The 12,196-nt window shown below is 34.9% G+C and overlaps 1 protein-coding gene across 2 annotated transcripts in view; it reads left to right on the top strand.

Moving 5' to 3' along the window:
• ESYT2 (extended synaptotagmin 2) overlaps positions 1-12,196 on the top strand; it is a 110,512-nt gene that overhangs the window by 70,543 nt on the left and 27,773 nt on the right. For both annotated transcript variants that reach the window (XM_001373397.5, XM_056799978.1), the window contains exons 7-10: positions 2,195-2,250; positions 6,563-6,683; positions 10,200-10,376; positions 11,411-11,493. In XM_001373397.5, coding sequence (XP_001373434.4) covers positions 2,195-2,250; positions 6,563-6,683; positions 10,200-10,376; positions 11,411-11,493 — 437 coding nt within the window. The remainder of the gene's footprint in view (positions 1-2,194; positions 2,251-6,562; positions 6,684-10,199; positions 10,377-11,410; positions 11,494-12,196) is intronic.

Genomic DNA, 12,196 nt, shown 5'->3' with positions numbered 1-12,196 from the left:
ACGTCTGTATGTCATTGAATAGAAATAAAATCTTGATTTTTTTTTAGTGTGTTCTAAGAAAGAAATCTGTGATTATTCCCTCTATTATCAAATTTTTTATCATATTTTTTGTTCTCAAGTTTGTTCTTAAATTCTTAATACTATATATTATTAGTGTTTCCTCCTACAAATAAATAATTATTTGGGCAAAGAAAAATGCATCTTCAAAAAGAAAAGGAGCTCAGAACTTTTAGGAACACCAGTCAACTGAGATGGGGAGACAGTTCCAATGGAACCTTGGGAAAAGCAGTTAAGAAGCTGCAGCTACCTGAGGCTATTCCTGCTTGGCTGTTACTACCTGAAGGTGGAACACAGACCAGGCTTTTTTTATAGCCATTTTTTAGCCATTGCCTTCTACATACACTGTGAGCTGAAGAGAAATTTGTTTTAACCCAAGAGACTTGTCAGCAGTGCTGTTGATATCTACCCTTAGGGGAAGATAATTTTGTTTTCTGAACTGACTGTATTTCAAATTGTCAATCAACAAGATAACTTAGAAATTAGGGAACCCTAATTGACCTCTTCCCCCCCCCCCAACCTCTTCTTATCCCTCTCCCCAAAGAATAAAAGCCCCTTTAGTTAAAGGACTGGTTGTGGGATTTGGTTATTAGGGGGGAAATCTTCAATTTATAATCTGTGAAAAGATCATTACCCAGACAGTTGAAAGGAAGAGGAAGTAATGTAGGGGAGGGACTCAAGAAGATTCAGTCTCTCCTTTGGCTTGCTTCCTGGTGCAACTTCTATAAAATTCCCACCATTATAATTCACCAAGTTTCATTATCTACTACACTCCTTTCTACAATGCATTTTATTTCCCATGTCTTTCTTGTCTGGTTCCAGTTTCCATCATTCTAGTACATTTCTTTTTTTTTTTAAACCCTTACCTTCTGCCTTAGAAACACTACTATGTATTGGTTCCAAGGCAGAAGAGCAGTAAGGCTAGGCAGTGGGGGAAGGAGGTGTCAAGTGACTTACCCAGGGTCACAGAGCTAGGAAGTGTCGAGGTCAGATTTGAACCCAGGACCTCCTGTCTTTAAGCCTGACTCTCAATGCACTGAGCTACCTAGCTGCCCTCAGTCTATTTCTTAATCGGATCTCAGGACATAGAAATCATCCTAAAGACTGCTTTAAAGATATGATAATCATTTTTTATTTTCAGAAAAATTGACTCCTTAGGGAAAAAAAATATTATATGATACTATGGAGAAAAAGCAGAATGTAGCTTAGGGATAGAATTGTTTTGGTAAAGAATATTCCCATGTTTTGGTCAAGCTCCCTTTGCCAATGTAAACCAGCACCTTCTCTGAAAGAGAGCTTAATTGGCTTGCTGAGGACCACATAACTGATACACATCAGAGGCAGAACTCATACTCAGATCTCTCCGGCTCTTCACTCCCTTAGAGCCTAATTCTTCTATTTTTTTCTCCCTCCCTTTCAGGATCATCAAAGTGGGTCAGGGGCATATCTTTTAGAAGCATTTGATTATGTTATTTAAGTTTTGCAAAAAACAGCTTTCCCTTAATGTTGGTGTATACTATTAAGTTTATTTTATTGAAATCCTACAAAATTTTTATGATTAAGCTTGTCTTTGAATATACTGTTTCTTTCCCCAAAGCAATTCTATTTTGGTATTATATAGATTATTTTTATGGGCAAGGTAGATAGCAGATATGAGATCTAACTCAATATCTCTGTGACCTTTAACATAACACTTAACCTTTAAACCTAGTTTCCTCATCTGTAAAGTGAAGGTATAGTGTTCTGGTTGATTTTGGGGGGCCTTTCTTGTTTTATAATTTTATAATTCTAAGAAATTTTTGTCTATAAAATGCTAACTGAATCTTTCCTTTCCTAAGATAAATTTCTCTTGCTCATTATTAATAGTATATATTACAAATATATTACCCAGTAGTAAGGTAAATTTAAGCCTATAGTCTTCTGATTTATATTGAAGATATATTTGGTAGATGCCAAAATTTAGAATTCTCTGCATGTGTCACATACAATTGAATACTGATTGCTGTTGTGAGTTTTGTAACTTTATTTTTTATTAAACTTAAAAATGAGAAGAGTATATGTTTGAAGTTTATTAGAAAATTTCCTTCCTTTATAGGAAAGTCCAAGTAACCTTTTTTCTTTCTTTGCCTTTTTATAGCTTTTGGAAATTAATTGGACAGGACTAACTAATCTTCTGGATATTCCTGGACTAAAGTAAGCATTAAATAACATAGTATAATAGATAATGTGTTAATATAAAAATTTTTATTTTCAGTGACTAATTGCTAAGCATCTGTATTTTGCTAATAATGAAGAAAAAAGGGATCATTTTTTTCCTGGTTGATGCATAACCTGGAGGAGGCAGTGGCATGCTTGAGGGAGAAGAACTATAGATTAGTCAATAGTCCTGGTCTAGAATCCAGACTCTACTACACACTCCTTGTGTGGCTTTGGGCAAGCCAGTTCTCCATTTGAGGCTTCAATCTGTAAAATGGTGTGTGCAGAGAGATTAGGATATGGAGGATATGGACCAGATGACTTCTGCAGCCCTAATTAGCTCCAGGTTTTCTATAGCTAGAATGATTTCAAGAGGCCTCTGAGCACCACATTCTCTTCCTCACCTTTTAAAAATTTGCTTTCATGGCTTTTCATCCATGAGTATCTTGTACGGAGAAAAGGTGTGTGGGTGGGTTTCCATGACCCAAGTGTGTGATCTGGCCACAGTCCTTGCTCTCCTTGTTACCTTGAGCAGATTATTAAATCTTTGAATATGCATTTACTCATAGGCAGAGGAGAGATGATTTTGCTTAAACTATTTGCCTCCTTGGTAAGGAACAGTGCTTTGTAAATTCTCAAATGCTGCCTCAAGTACCAGATGTCATTGTTGTCCTTTTCATTATCACCTTTGACCAAGAAGTTTAAGAAAACAGCTCTTTTGCTACATATACACATGTATTATCCCTACATACACATATATATTATTAAAAAAAACAAAAGCCTGATATTTGAACATGTTATCAAGAGATGATCTATAGGTTTCCATCTGGAACTTTGCCACAATTTAAAATAATTGCTTTAAGGCATTGGGCACAGATTGCTTTGTACTCCCTGGAATTTCAGAGGACCAGAGAGTTCATGTCACCTAGTTGGAGTCTCATCACTAACCTGAAGCCATGAATGTTGACAGAAAGTGCAAGCCCTGTCATGCAGTGAGCATTTGTAAACTTTCTGGAGAACACACCCCTTCCTGGTAAGAAAAATGTAGCCCATCTAGTTTTGTGCCCTTCTTCAGCCCTGAGCTTTTGAAGGGTGATTGTTTATGGCAAACCTATAAGTCACCAACCTGAAGAGGAAGTTTTGTGATTCATAATTCACAGTTGTGAACTCTTTTGTGGTGCTACTTAGATTTGAAAGTGAATACTCATCTGTTTACATATGCTTCTGATTTGTGGTAGTAGAAAATTTTTTTTATCCATTGTTTGCATATTGGTTTTTACGTCCCCGAGTTCCACCTTTGAAAGGCTTTTTTCTTCGGTATAACTTAAGTGTGCCATTGTTGTGTAGGTTAGGAATTTAGGATGTTTAATTAGCATAATCATATCAGTACTAACTTGGCTTTTCTTATATTGAAACAATCTTTCCTGTGTTTTCCTTCAAAGTCAATTTTTTAGGGAGAAAGTTATTTCTGTTTCTTAAATAACTTGGTACTTTCCCCCTAAATATATGTGAGTGAATAAATATTTGTGCATATATATTCCATGGACAACATGCTGCTGTGACATTGTAATGGAATAAGAACAACTATTAAAGGGAATCTTACAGAGTATTAGATAACTCAGGAAAAGAATCCCTTCTTCAGTCTAGTGGAACAAGGAACCAGTGCTTGAAGAACTGCCTGTAGAGATAAAGCCTCCTAAGAGAGCCCATTCTACTTTTAGAGAGCTCTAATTGTTAGCAGATTTTTCCTTACATCAAAACCTAAAATTGTTTCTTTAAAATTTTGACGTTGCTCCTAGTTCTTCCCCCTAAGACCAAGCAAAATGCAAAATCCTTCTACATGACATCCCTGGAGGTTCTTGAACACAGATATCAATTCCTATACGTTTTCTTCAAACTAAAGACCTCCCAGTTCCATATACCAGCCCTCTTTTGGCATGATCTTAAAGCCTTGAGCATCCTGCTTGCCCTTCCTGGATGCCTCCAGGGTATCAGTATCCTTTTTTGCCCATTTTGAGGCTCATACTAAGCCTTAGTGAATTTGGGCCATATTGTTGTTGTGTCAGAGGAATAATTTGAACCTAGGCCTGTGAAGTTTAGTCAGTGGTCTTTGCTTTGACACTGCCTTCTTCACTTAGGTAGACTCTGGCCACCCTTTTACCATGTCTCTTTTATTCTGTTCTCTTCTGCCCCCTTTAGCAAATTGCCCTTTCTGTTTTCTCTGATTTTCTCTCTATCTTCTGATTCTTTCTCCATTATCTTGAAACATGCCTCTATCTTCCTTTGCCCTTAAAAAAAATCTTCATTAGACTTTAACTTCCCCATAAACTATTATCCATTATCTCTCTACCCTTCCTCACCCAAAGACTTAGAAAAAGCTGTCAATGCCAAACTATATTTCATCTTTTCTCATTTATTCCTCCAAACTGCCTTTCATCCTCATTGTTCAAATGAAACCATTCCTTTTTCGCAATACCAATTATCTCTTTAATTTCCAAATATAAACCTCTCCACCCCCCATTTCTCATCCTTCTTGATCACTCTGTTAATCACATTGATATTGTCTCCTGTGAGGTTTTGTTTTGTTTTGTTTTTACAATTTCTCTTCTTGTATTGTCTCTACTAGTTTTTTTCAGACTCTTTTCTGTTTCATCATCCAGCACAAACTGTGGACATTCTCCTAAGACTTTCCTTGTCAGTTCCCATGGTTGTAAATATTATCTGTATGTAGAGCACTTATTGATCCATATATTTGACCTGACTGTCCAAAGCTCCAGTTCTGTACTACCAACTACTTATTGGATGTTTCATTTTTTAATTAAATTTTTAATGAATAAATATCATACCCCCAACTAGGAGGAAAAAAAAGGAAAGAAAAAAATCAGACTGGCAGTCCTAGTGCCATTGTAAACTCACTGTATCCAAAACAAATCTCATTATCTACCCCCATACCTCCCCACCCTCACCTTCACCCTGGACCGCTCTTTTATTTCTGTTGAAGATTCCACCTTTCTTCCAGCCTCTTAGGCCCATTTCCTTGGCTTCATCCTTGACTTTTCCCCCTTTCTTATACAGTTCACTCCTCCCTGCATTCTACAATCCAACTAGACTGGCCTCTTTGCTCTTCCTCATTTATCACACTCCTCCCATTCTAGAGAGCAGTGCTGGCTTTTTGCCATGCCTGGAAGGTTCTCCATCTTCATCTGTAACTCTTAGCTTCCATAATTTCCCTCCTTCTAGACTTAGTTCAAGTCCTACCTTCTGCCAGAAGTCTTTCTTACCATTAACAAGGACAGTAGAATGATTATGGCTCAATAGCAGTTCTAATACTGTGGTATAAGTGGTAATGAAAGTACATGTCAGTAGACAGGAATTTTTTACTTCTTTTTTTAGGAAAATTATTGTATTTTTTATGCCAAAGTAGGGAGGAAAAAGAACATCTGTTTTTTCAGTATTTAGTATAAAAGTCACTGTAGCAAATAAGGGGGTGAAAGGAGAGGGAGACAGTGTGAATGCTGCATTAATTATCGGTGAGAGGAAAGATGTGGGAGATGCACTATCATGTGGGTATTTAATAACATGTACAGAGTTCTATAGTTGGAAGTTCTAAAGTATATTAATTGTGCCTTAAGGGTACTATAAAGGAGTGACTTTTTCTCTTTTATATACAGAAAAATTGAAAATGAAGGTGTGTTATTATGCATCAAAGAATAATATTGTTAGAGCACTTTTCAGTTAACAAGTGCTTTCACAATCATCAATTCATTAGATCTTCAGAACAACCTTATATAAAACCAAGGCCGGTATAGGACAAGGTGGTTACGTTCAGTTCAAACAAATATTTTTTCCTAAATTTCACTATATTACTCAATTTTCATTGTTTGAAATATATCAGGTAAAGACAATTTATATTCCATACTGGAATCAAAAGTTGATTTGTTTTTTAGATTTATGTATAGAATATTCAGGTACCTCATTCAAAGTGAGAAATGGAAATTTAATGAAACGTTTTCTTTTTGAATGTTAAATATTTAATGACTAAAACTAATTACTTGTCTTGCTCTTAGGAAATAATGCAATTTAATAAAAGTCTTTTCTGCTTTCAGACCATAATATAAATTATACCGACTTTAGCAATGAAATTGTCTCAAGTTCTTCTATTCATTAATTCAACCTTTAAATACTATCTTTTAGACTATTTACCAGAGTGAGCATGGGAAATTTTTAACTGTTTCTCTATCTGTGAGTTAATTATTACCTATGAAAGACCAGTTCACTATATGACATTTATTTTTCTTTTGCCTAACAGTGGTTTATCAGATACTATTATTCTGGATATAATATCCAATTATTTGGTGCTTCCTAATCGAATCACAGTTCCTCTTGTCAGTGAAGTTCAGATTGCTCAGTTGCGATTCCCCATACCAAAGGTAAGCATATTCTATTCCTATTTTGTTTTAAAAACAATACATTTCGGGGGCAGCTGGGTAGCTCAGTGGATTGAGAGCCAGGCCTAGAGACGGGAGGTCCTAGGTTCAAATGCGGCCTCAGCCACTTCCTAGCTGTGTGACCCTGGGCAAGTCACTTGACCCCCATTGCCTAGCCCTTACCACTCTTCTGCCTTGGAGCCAATACACAGTATTGACTCCAAGTTTGGAAGGTAAGGGTTTTTATAAAAAAACAAACAAACAAACAAAAAAAAAACAAAAAAAACACATTTCTTTAAAATAAACTGATTAAAACCTCGTATTTGTTTCTGATCTTAACATGATTTCTTATTTGAATAAGCCCATTTCTCTCTTTTTTTTTTTACAGTTTTTGAATTAATTTATTCAGTCAATTTAGAACATTATTCCTTGGTTACAAGAATCATATTCTTTCCCTCCCTCCCCTAATCCCACCCTTCCCACAGCCGACATGCAGTTGGATATTACATGTGTCCTTGATCAGAACCTATTTCCATGTTGTTGATGTTTGCATTAGGATGTTAATCTAGAGTCTACATCCCCAACCATATCCCCTCAACCCATGTAATCAAGCAGTTGCTTTTCTTCTGTGTGTTCTACTCCCACAGTTTTTCCTGTGAATGTGGATAGTGTTTTTTCTTGTAGATCCCTCCAAATTGTTCAAACATTTCTTGCTGCAGAAATACAAAATTAACCCTGTTTTACTTAGTAAGGATATTTGTATGCTTGAGTCAAAAGTTGTAAAGCAAAAATATCAGGACAATTCTTATGTATTTGATTGAGCTTTGTTAATTTTTAAAGTAAAAAGGCTTATTACCAGAAATTTAGTCCCTGGAAATGTTTTATTTGAAATATAGTAAACTGGATAATAGCCTTGGAAATGACATTACTTATGTGATGTTTTAGAAAACATGCTTAGGGGAATCCCAATTAAATATTTTGTTTCTCCTTTTATGATAAAGTGTTTTTTATGAAGTATTATAAGAAATAGTGTTAGTAATTATTTATTCAAGATGGAGAGCTTTTTCCTCTGTTATGATTTTAATAGTTATTACCCAAACATTACAACTTTGTGCTTATTTGAGTCTGAAAGAAGATCATCAGGTAATATGGGCCTAAAAATTTCTTGTATTGCAATTCTCCAAACTAAACAGCCCTAGTAACAAGACAATTGTTTGTTAGGGTTTGAAGAAATGCAGTCATTACTGGTAGAAGAGATATATATATATATAACCAACATATTTACAACACTTTCTGCGATGGCAAAGAATTGGAAACAGTAGATAGTGGCTAAACAAATTGTGGATCATAAAGGAAATGAAATACTGAAATGATGCTATAAGAAGTGAGGAATATGATGAATGCAGAGAGGCAGGGAAAGACCTACAAGAACAGTAGAATGAAGAAAGCAGAACCAAGAAACAGTATACACCATGATTACAGTAATGTAAATGGGAAGAACAACCATAAATAGAAAAATTAAATGTGAACGTGGCAACATTATAAAGAACAAAGATGCTTCAAAAGAAGAGATAATAAAACTCCCAATCCCTGATTTTGCATATCTGGGAGCTCCACAAATGTTGTCCATTACAAATACTTTCAGGCTTCTTGGTTGTAATGGCCAGTTATGCTAGTATTTCCCTCCATTTTCTTTTGTTAATCTTCAAAAAATAATATTTGTCATATGGGATGATTAAGGAGTGGGAGGAAAAAAGGTCATGGGGAAAACTGGCAATGCAAAAACCAGAAGACATCATCAAAAATTTGTTTATTTTTTTTAAAAGAAAAGAATTCATGACTTCTTTTCTACCAAAATTGTTCTACAAAGCTGATAAAGATGTCTTTGTATGTTTTGTGAATTCTCCATAAATTCTTTCTGGTTTTAGGCAAGTAATCCCTGTGATAAGAGGCTAAAATATAGTTGATTGAAAAATACAATGAAAGCACAATTTTATTTGAGTAGACGTGAGAATTTCTCCATAACTTCCTTATATACTCTTTTTGAGGAAAGTATACAAAATATATTTGTAATGTATATTATTTATTAAATATTAATGACATAAAATGATTCAACTGTATGCTTTAGCTAAATTTAATTTAGAGATTGTTACTTCAGATATTTGAAAGTAAATAAACTACCTTAAAATATTCTGAAAATTTTAGGTTATGTGAGAACTTTCTCACAAAAACATATAAATTCTGAAAAATTATATTATGGGGAAGGATTGTTCTCTGAAAGTCTTCAGCCTATAAAGATTTTATAAGTATTTACAAATTTTGTATTCTTTTCCCAGCAGTATAAGCTATTGATTTGAATTCTCCTTTCCATAATGGAAAGATGCCTGTTTATTTCTTTATTATGGTTTTTATAACACACTTTTCTAGCAGAAGTCAATAATATCACTTATATCCCCGTCTGGATTCTGGAATTATGTATGATATGGAGTATTATACACAGAAAACAAGATTTTCATTAAGATCAAAAGAAATTCAGCCCCCTTTTGGGAAGTAGAAATGAGTGATTCATTAGTTCCTTTAGGTGCTCCTTATATAACATGGATAAACATGTATATATTTAAAAAATATGATCCAGTGATTATAGCACACAGATTAATAAATGCCGTGGTGGTTTGTTGTGTTTGGGACCAGGGAGGAGTATTTTTTTAATTAATCATGTCAAACCAGTGATGTTCATGTAAAGAATCAGTCAGTCAGCAAGCATTTATGTGGTTACTGTTTGCTAAGTGTTCTGATGTATTCTGGAGGATCCAGAGAAAATGCAGAAAATAACATGTAGTTTTACTTTATTTAGTAGAATTAAGAGTAGTAGTACATTGCAGAGAGCAAGATAATGTTTTAACTTCAAATTTTCACCTATTGAAAAGCCAGATATTCACTTAAATTTAGAAATTGTTTCCCAGTCCACGTAAATATACTAATTTTGAGGGCAGCTGAGTGGCTCAGTAGATTGAGAGCCAGGCCTAGTAAAGGGAGTCCCTGGGTTTAAATCTGACCTCAGCTACTTCCTAGCTGTGTGACCCTGGAAAAGTCACTTAACTCTCATTGCCTATCCCTTACCACTCTTCTGCCTTGGAACCAATCCACAATATTGATTCTAAGATGGAAGATAAGGGTTTAAATATAAATACACACCAACTTTAAGACTAGGCACATGTCTATTTTAAGTCTTATGCCAAATTGAACTTATTTTTATGTGCCTGAAATTTAGAAGTTTAAAACTTGAGAATCTATATTTTTCTCTGCATTATAAGATTAAAATGTAATATCTAAATACTCCAAGTATTATATTTAATATGATTATATATATACATATATATATATATAAAAGTTACCTCACCCTTTTAAAGAAGTTCTTTTAAAACCACAGTTTTGAAAAAGTTAGTCTATAAAAATAACTCAAAACTGCTACAAAGTGAGAAAACATTTACTACGTTCATTTTTTGTCCTCATTCTTAGGGTGTTTTAAGAATACATTTCATTGAAGCTCAGGATCTTCAGGGTAAAGATACTTACCTTAAGGGCCTGGTCAAGGGAAAATCAGACCCCTATGGAGTCATTCGGGTCGGCAACCAAATCTTTCAGAGCAAGGTCATCAAAGAAAATCTCAGCCCAAAGTGGAATGAAGTGTATGAGGTAAGTGGACACGCGGTGTTTAATTTTACAATGTTGATCCTGATGCTTTCAGAAATCCCAGCCCATCAGTGTGCTTGGGCTTAGTGAGAGGTGAGCTGGAGCAGGCTCACAAGAGCCGGCTGTTAAGTTTGCAAGGTAAGCATTTATGCCTCGGGAACTGGTAAAGGCTCCATTTCTGGGCTTGACCTTTTGTCTTGTTGATGTCTAGACTTAAGAGAGTGGCAGCTGGGTGGCTCAATGGATAGAGCACCAGGCTTGTAGACAGGAGGTCCTGGACTTGAATGTGGCCTCAGACCCATCCCAGCTGTGTTCCCCACCTCTACAGGGAAGTCACTGAACCCCCATTGCCTAGCCCTTAGCACTCTTCTGCCTTGGAACTGACAGTATAGATTCTAATAAAGAGAGTGAGGGCATAAAAAAGAGAAAAAGGAAGTGATGAAGAAAATATGATTAAATGAAAATTAATTTTTTTTCTCCATTTGTTTGCTTATTGTTGTTAAATATTTACCAGCACAGCCCTAGATCTAGAAGATCCACACTGATTCCAGCCCTACCACTTGACATAGCTGTGTAAACTCAGACAGCCTATCTTTGCCTCATTTTCTTTTCTGTAAAATGGGATTGATACTCAACTTGCTTAACTTGAATTTCTCCATATGTTTGTGTAGGAAAATGATAGCATGTGACTATATTTTGGAAAGCTCTTTTTAGGCTTTGTCTTTTGGCATTTTCATACAACTTTATTTGGAATACATTTTGATAGAATGGGACAAAAATTGGACTAGGAGTCAAGACCTGATTTCTGGTGGTAGTTCTGCCTCTTCCATGCCATTATCTTGGACAAATTCCCTACGGTTTTTGGTACCCAGTTTCCTCTTTGGTAAAATAATGCCTACCTCTCCAGTTTCAAAAGATCTTTGTTAGGGTTTGAACAATGGCTGTATAAAAACTATGAAAACTTTAAAGTGTTTTAGAAATATTTTATTATTATTCATTAGTATTAGAAGATAATGATTAATTTTTTTATTTTTCAGGCATTAGTTTATGAACACCCTGGGCAGGAGTTAGAAATTGAGCTCTTTGATGAAGACCCAGATAAAGATGATTTCCTTGGAAGGTAAATTCCTTTTGTATATATTATTTGAATGTAATCTACTTAATTATATTATAATGAAATATCTTATTTAGGTTATATATATTATGTATATTGATAGATAAAACTAATAGATATAATGTTTGATTGATTTAGGATCTCTTAAATGTATAATTATTATTGAGTGGAAGTATGCTGTAGTGGTCAGAGAACCATCTTGTAATCTGCCTCTTAACATTTCGTGACTGCATGTCCCAGATCTTATCAGTCCCATCACTCCTTATTGCTCTAGGAAACCCCCTGAGATTATAACCTTAAGGGAATATTATCACCCTGCACTGGTAGAGGGAGCTTCTAATCTGGGAGTTTGCTGTATCAAGTGAAATCTTAGGTTGATTTCCTCTCCCTATTCCTGTTACCATTAACTAATTTCACTAAGATGAAATTTATACATAAACTCAATTCAAATATAATTTGGAGGGAATATTAAAAAATATGGAAATAGTTTTACATCAAATAAGCTGCTTTAAGACAGTTTTAGAGAAAAGGCTCTAATAGCATTTTCACCTTCAAATTGTTGCATGCTTTGATGCCTGCTATGCCAGTCATTCAGTAATACTGGAGAATAAGTGATTGATTCAGGTAGTTCAGCCAAAAAGTTTTAAAAGCATTTTGGGGGCCTTCTTCTACTAATAGAGGAACATTTTATAATGTTCAATTAGTTTTC

This window comes from Monodelphis domestica, chromosome 5 (genome assembly GCF_027887165.1).
Source record: "Monodelphis domestica isolate mMonDom1 chromosome 5, mMonDom1.pri, whole genome shotgun sequence".
Taxonomy (NCBI): Eukaryota; Metazoa; Chordata; class Mammalia; order Didelphimorphia; family Didelphidae; genus Monodelphis; species Monodelphis domestica.
Note: the sequence above shows the minus strand (reverse complement) of the source record. Positions and strands in the feature narration are given on the sequence as shown.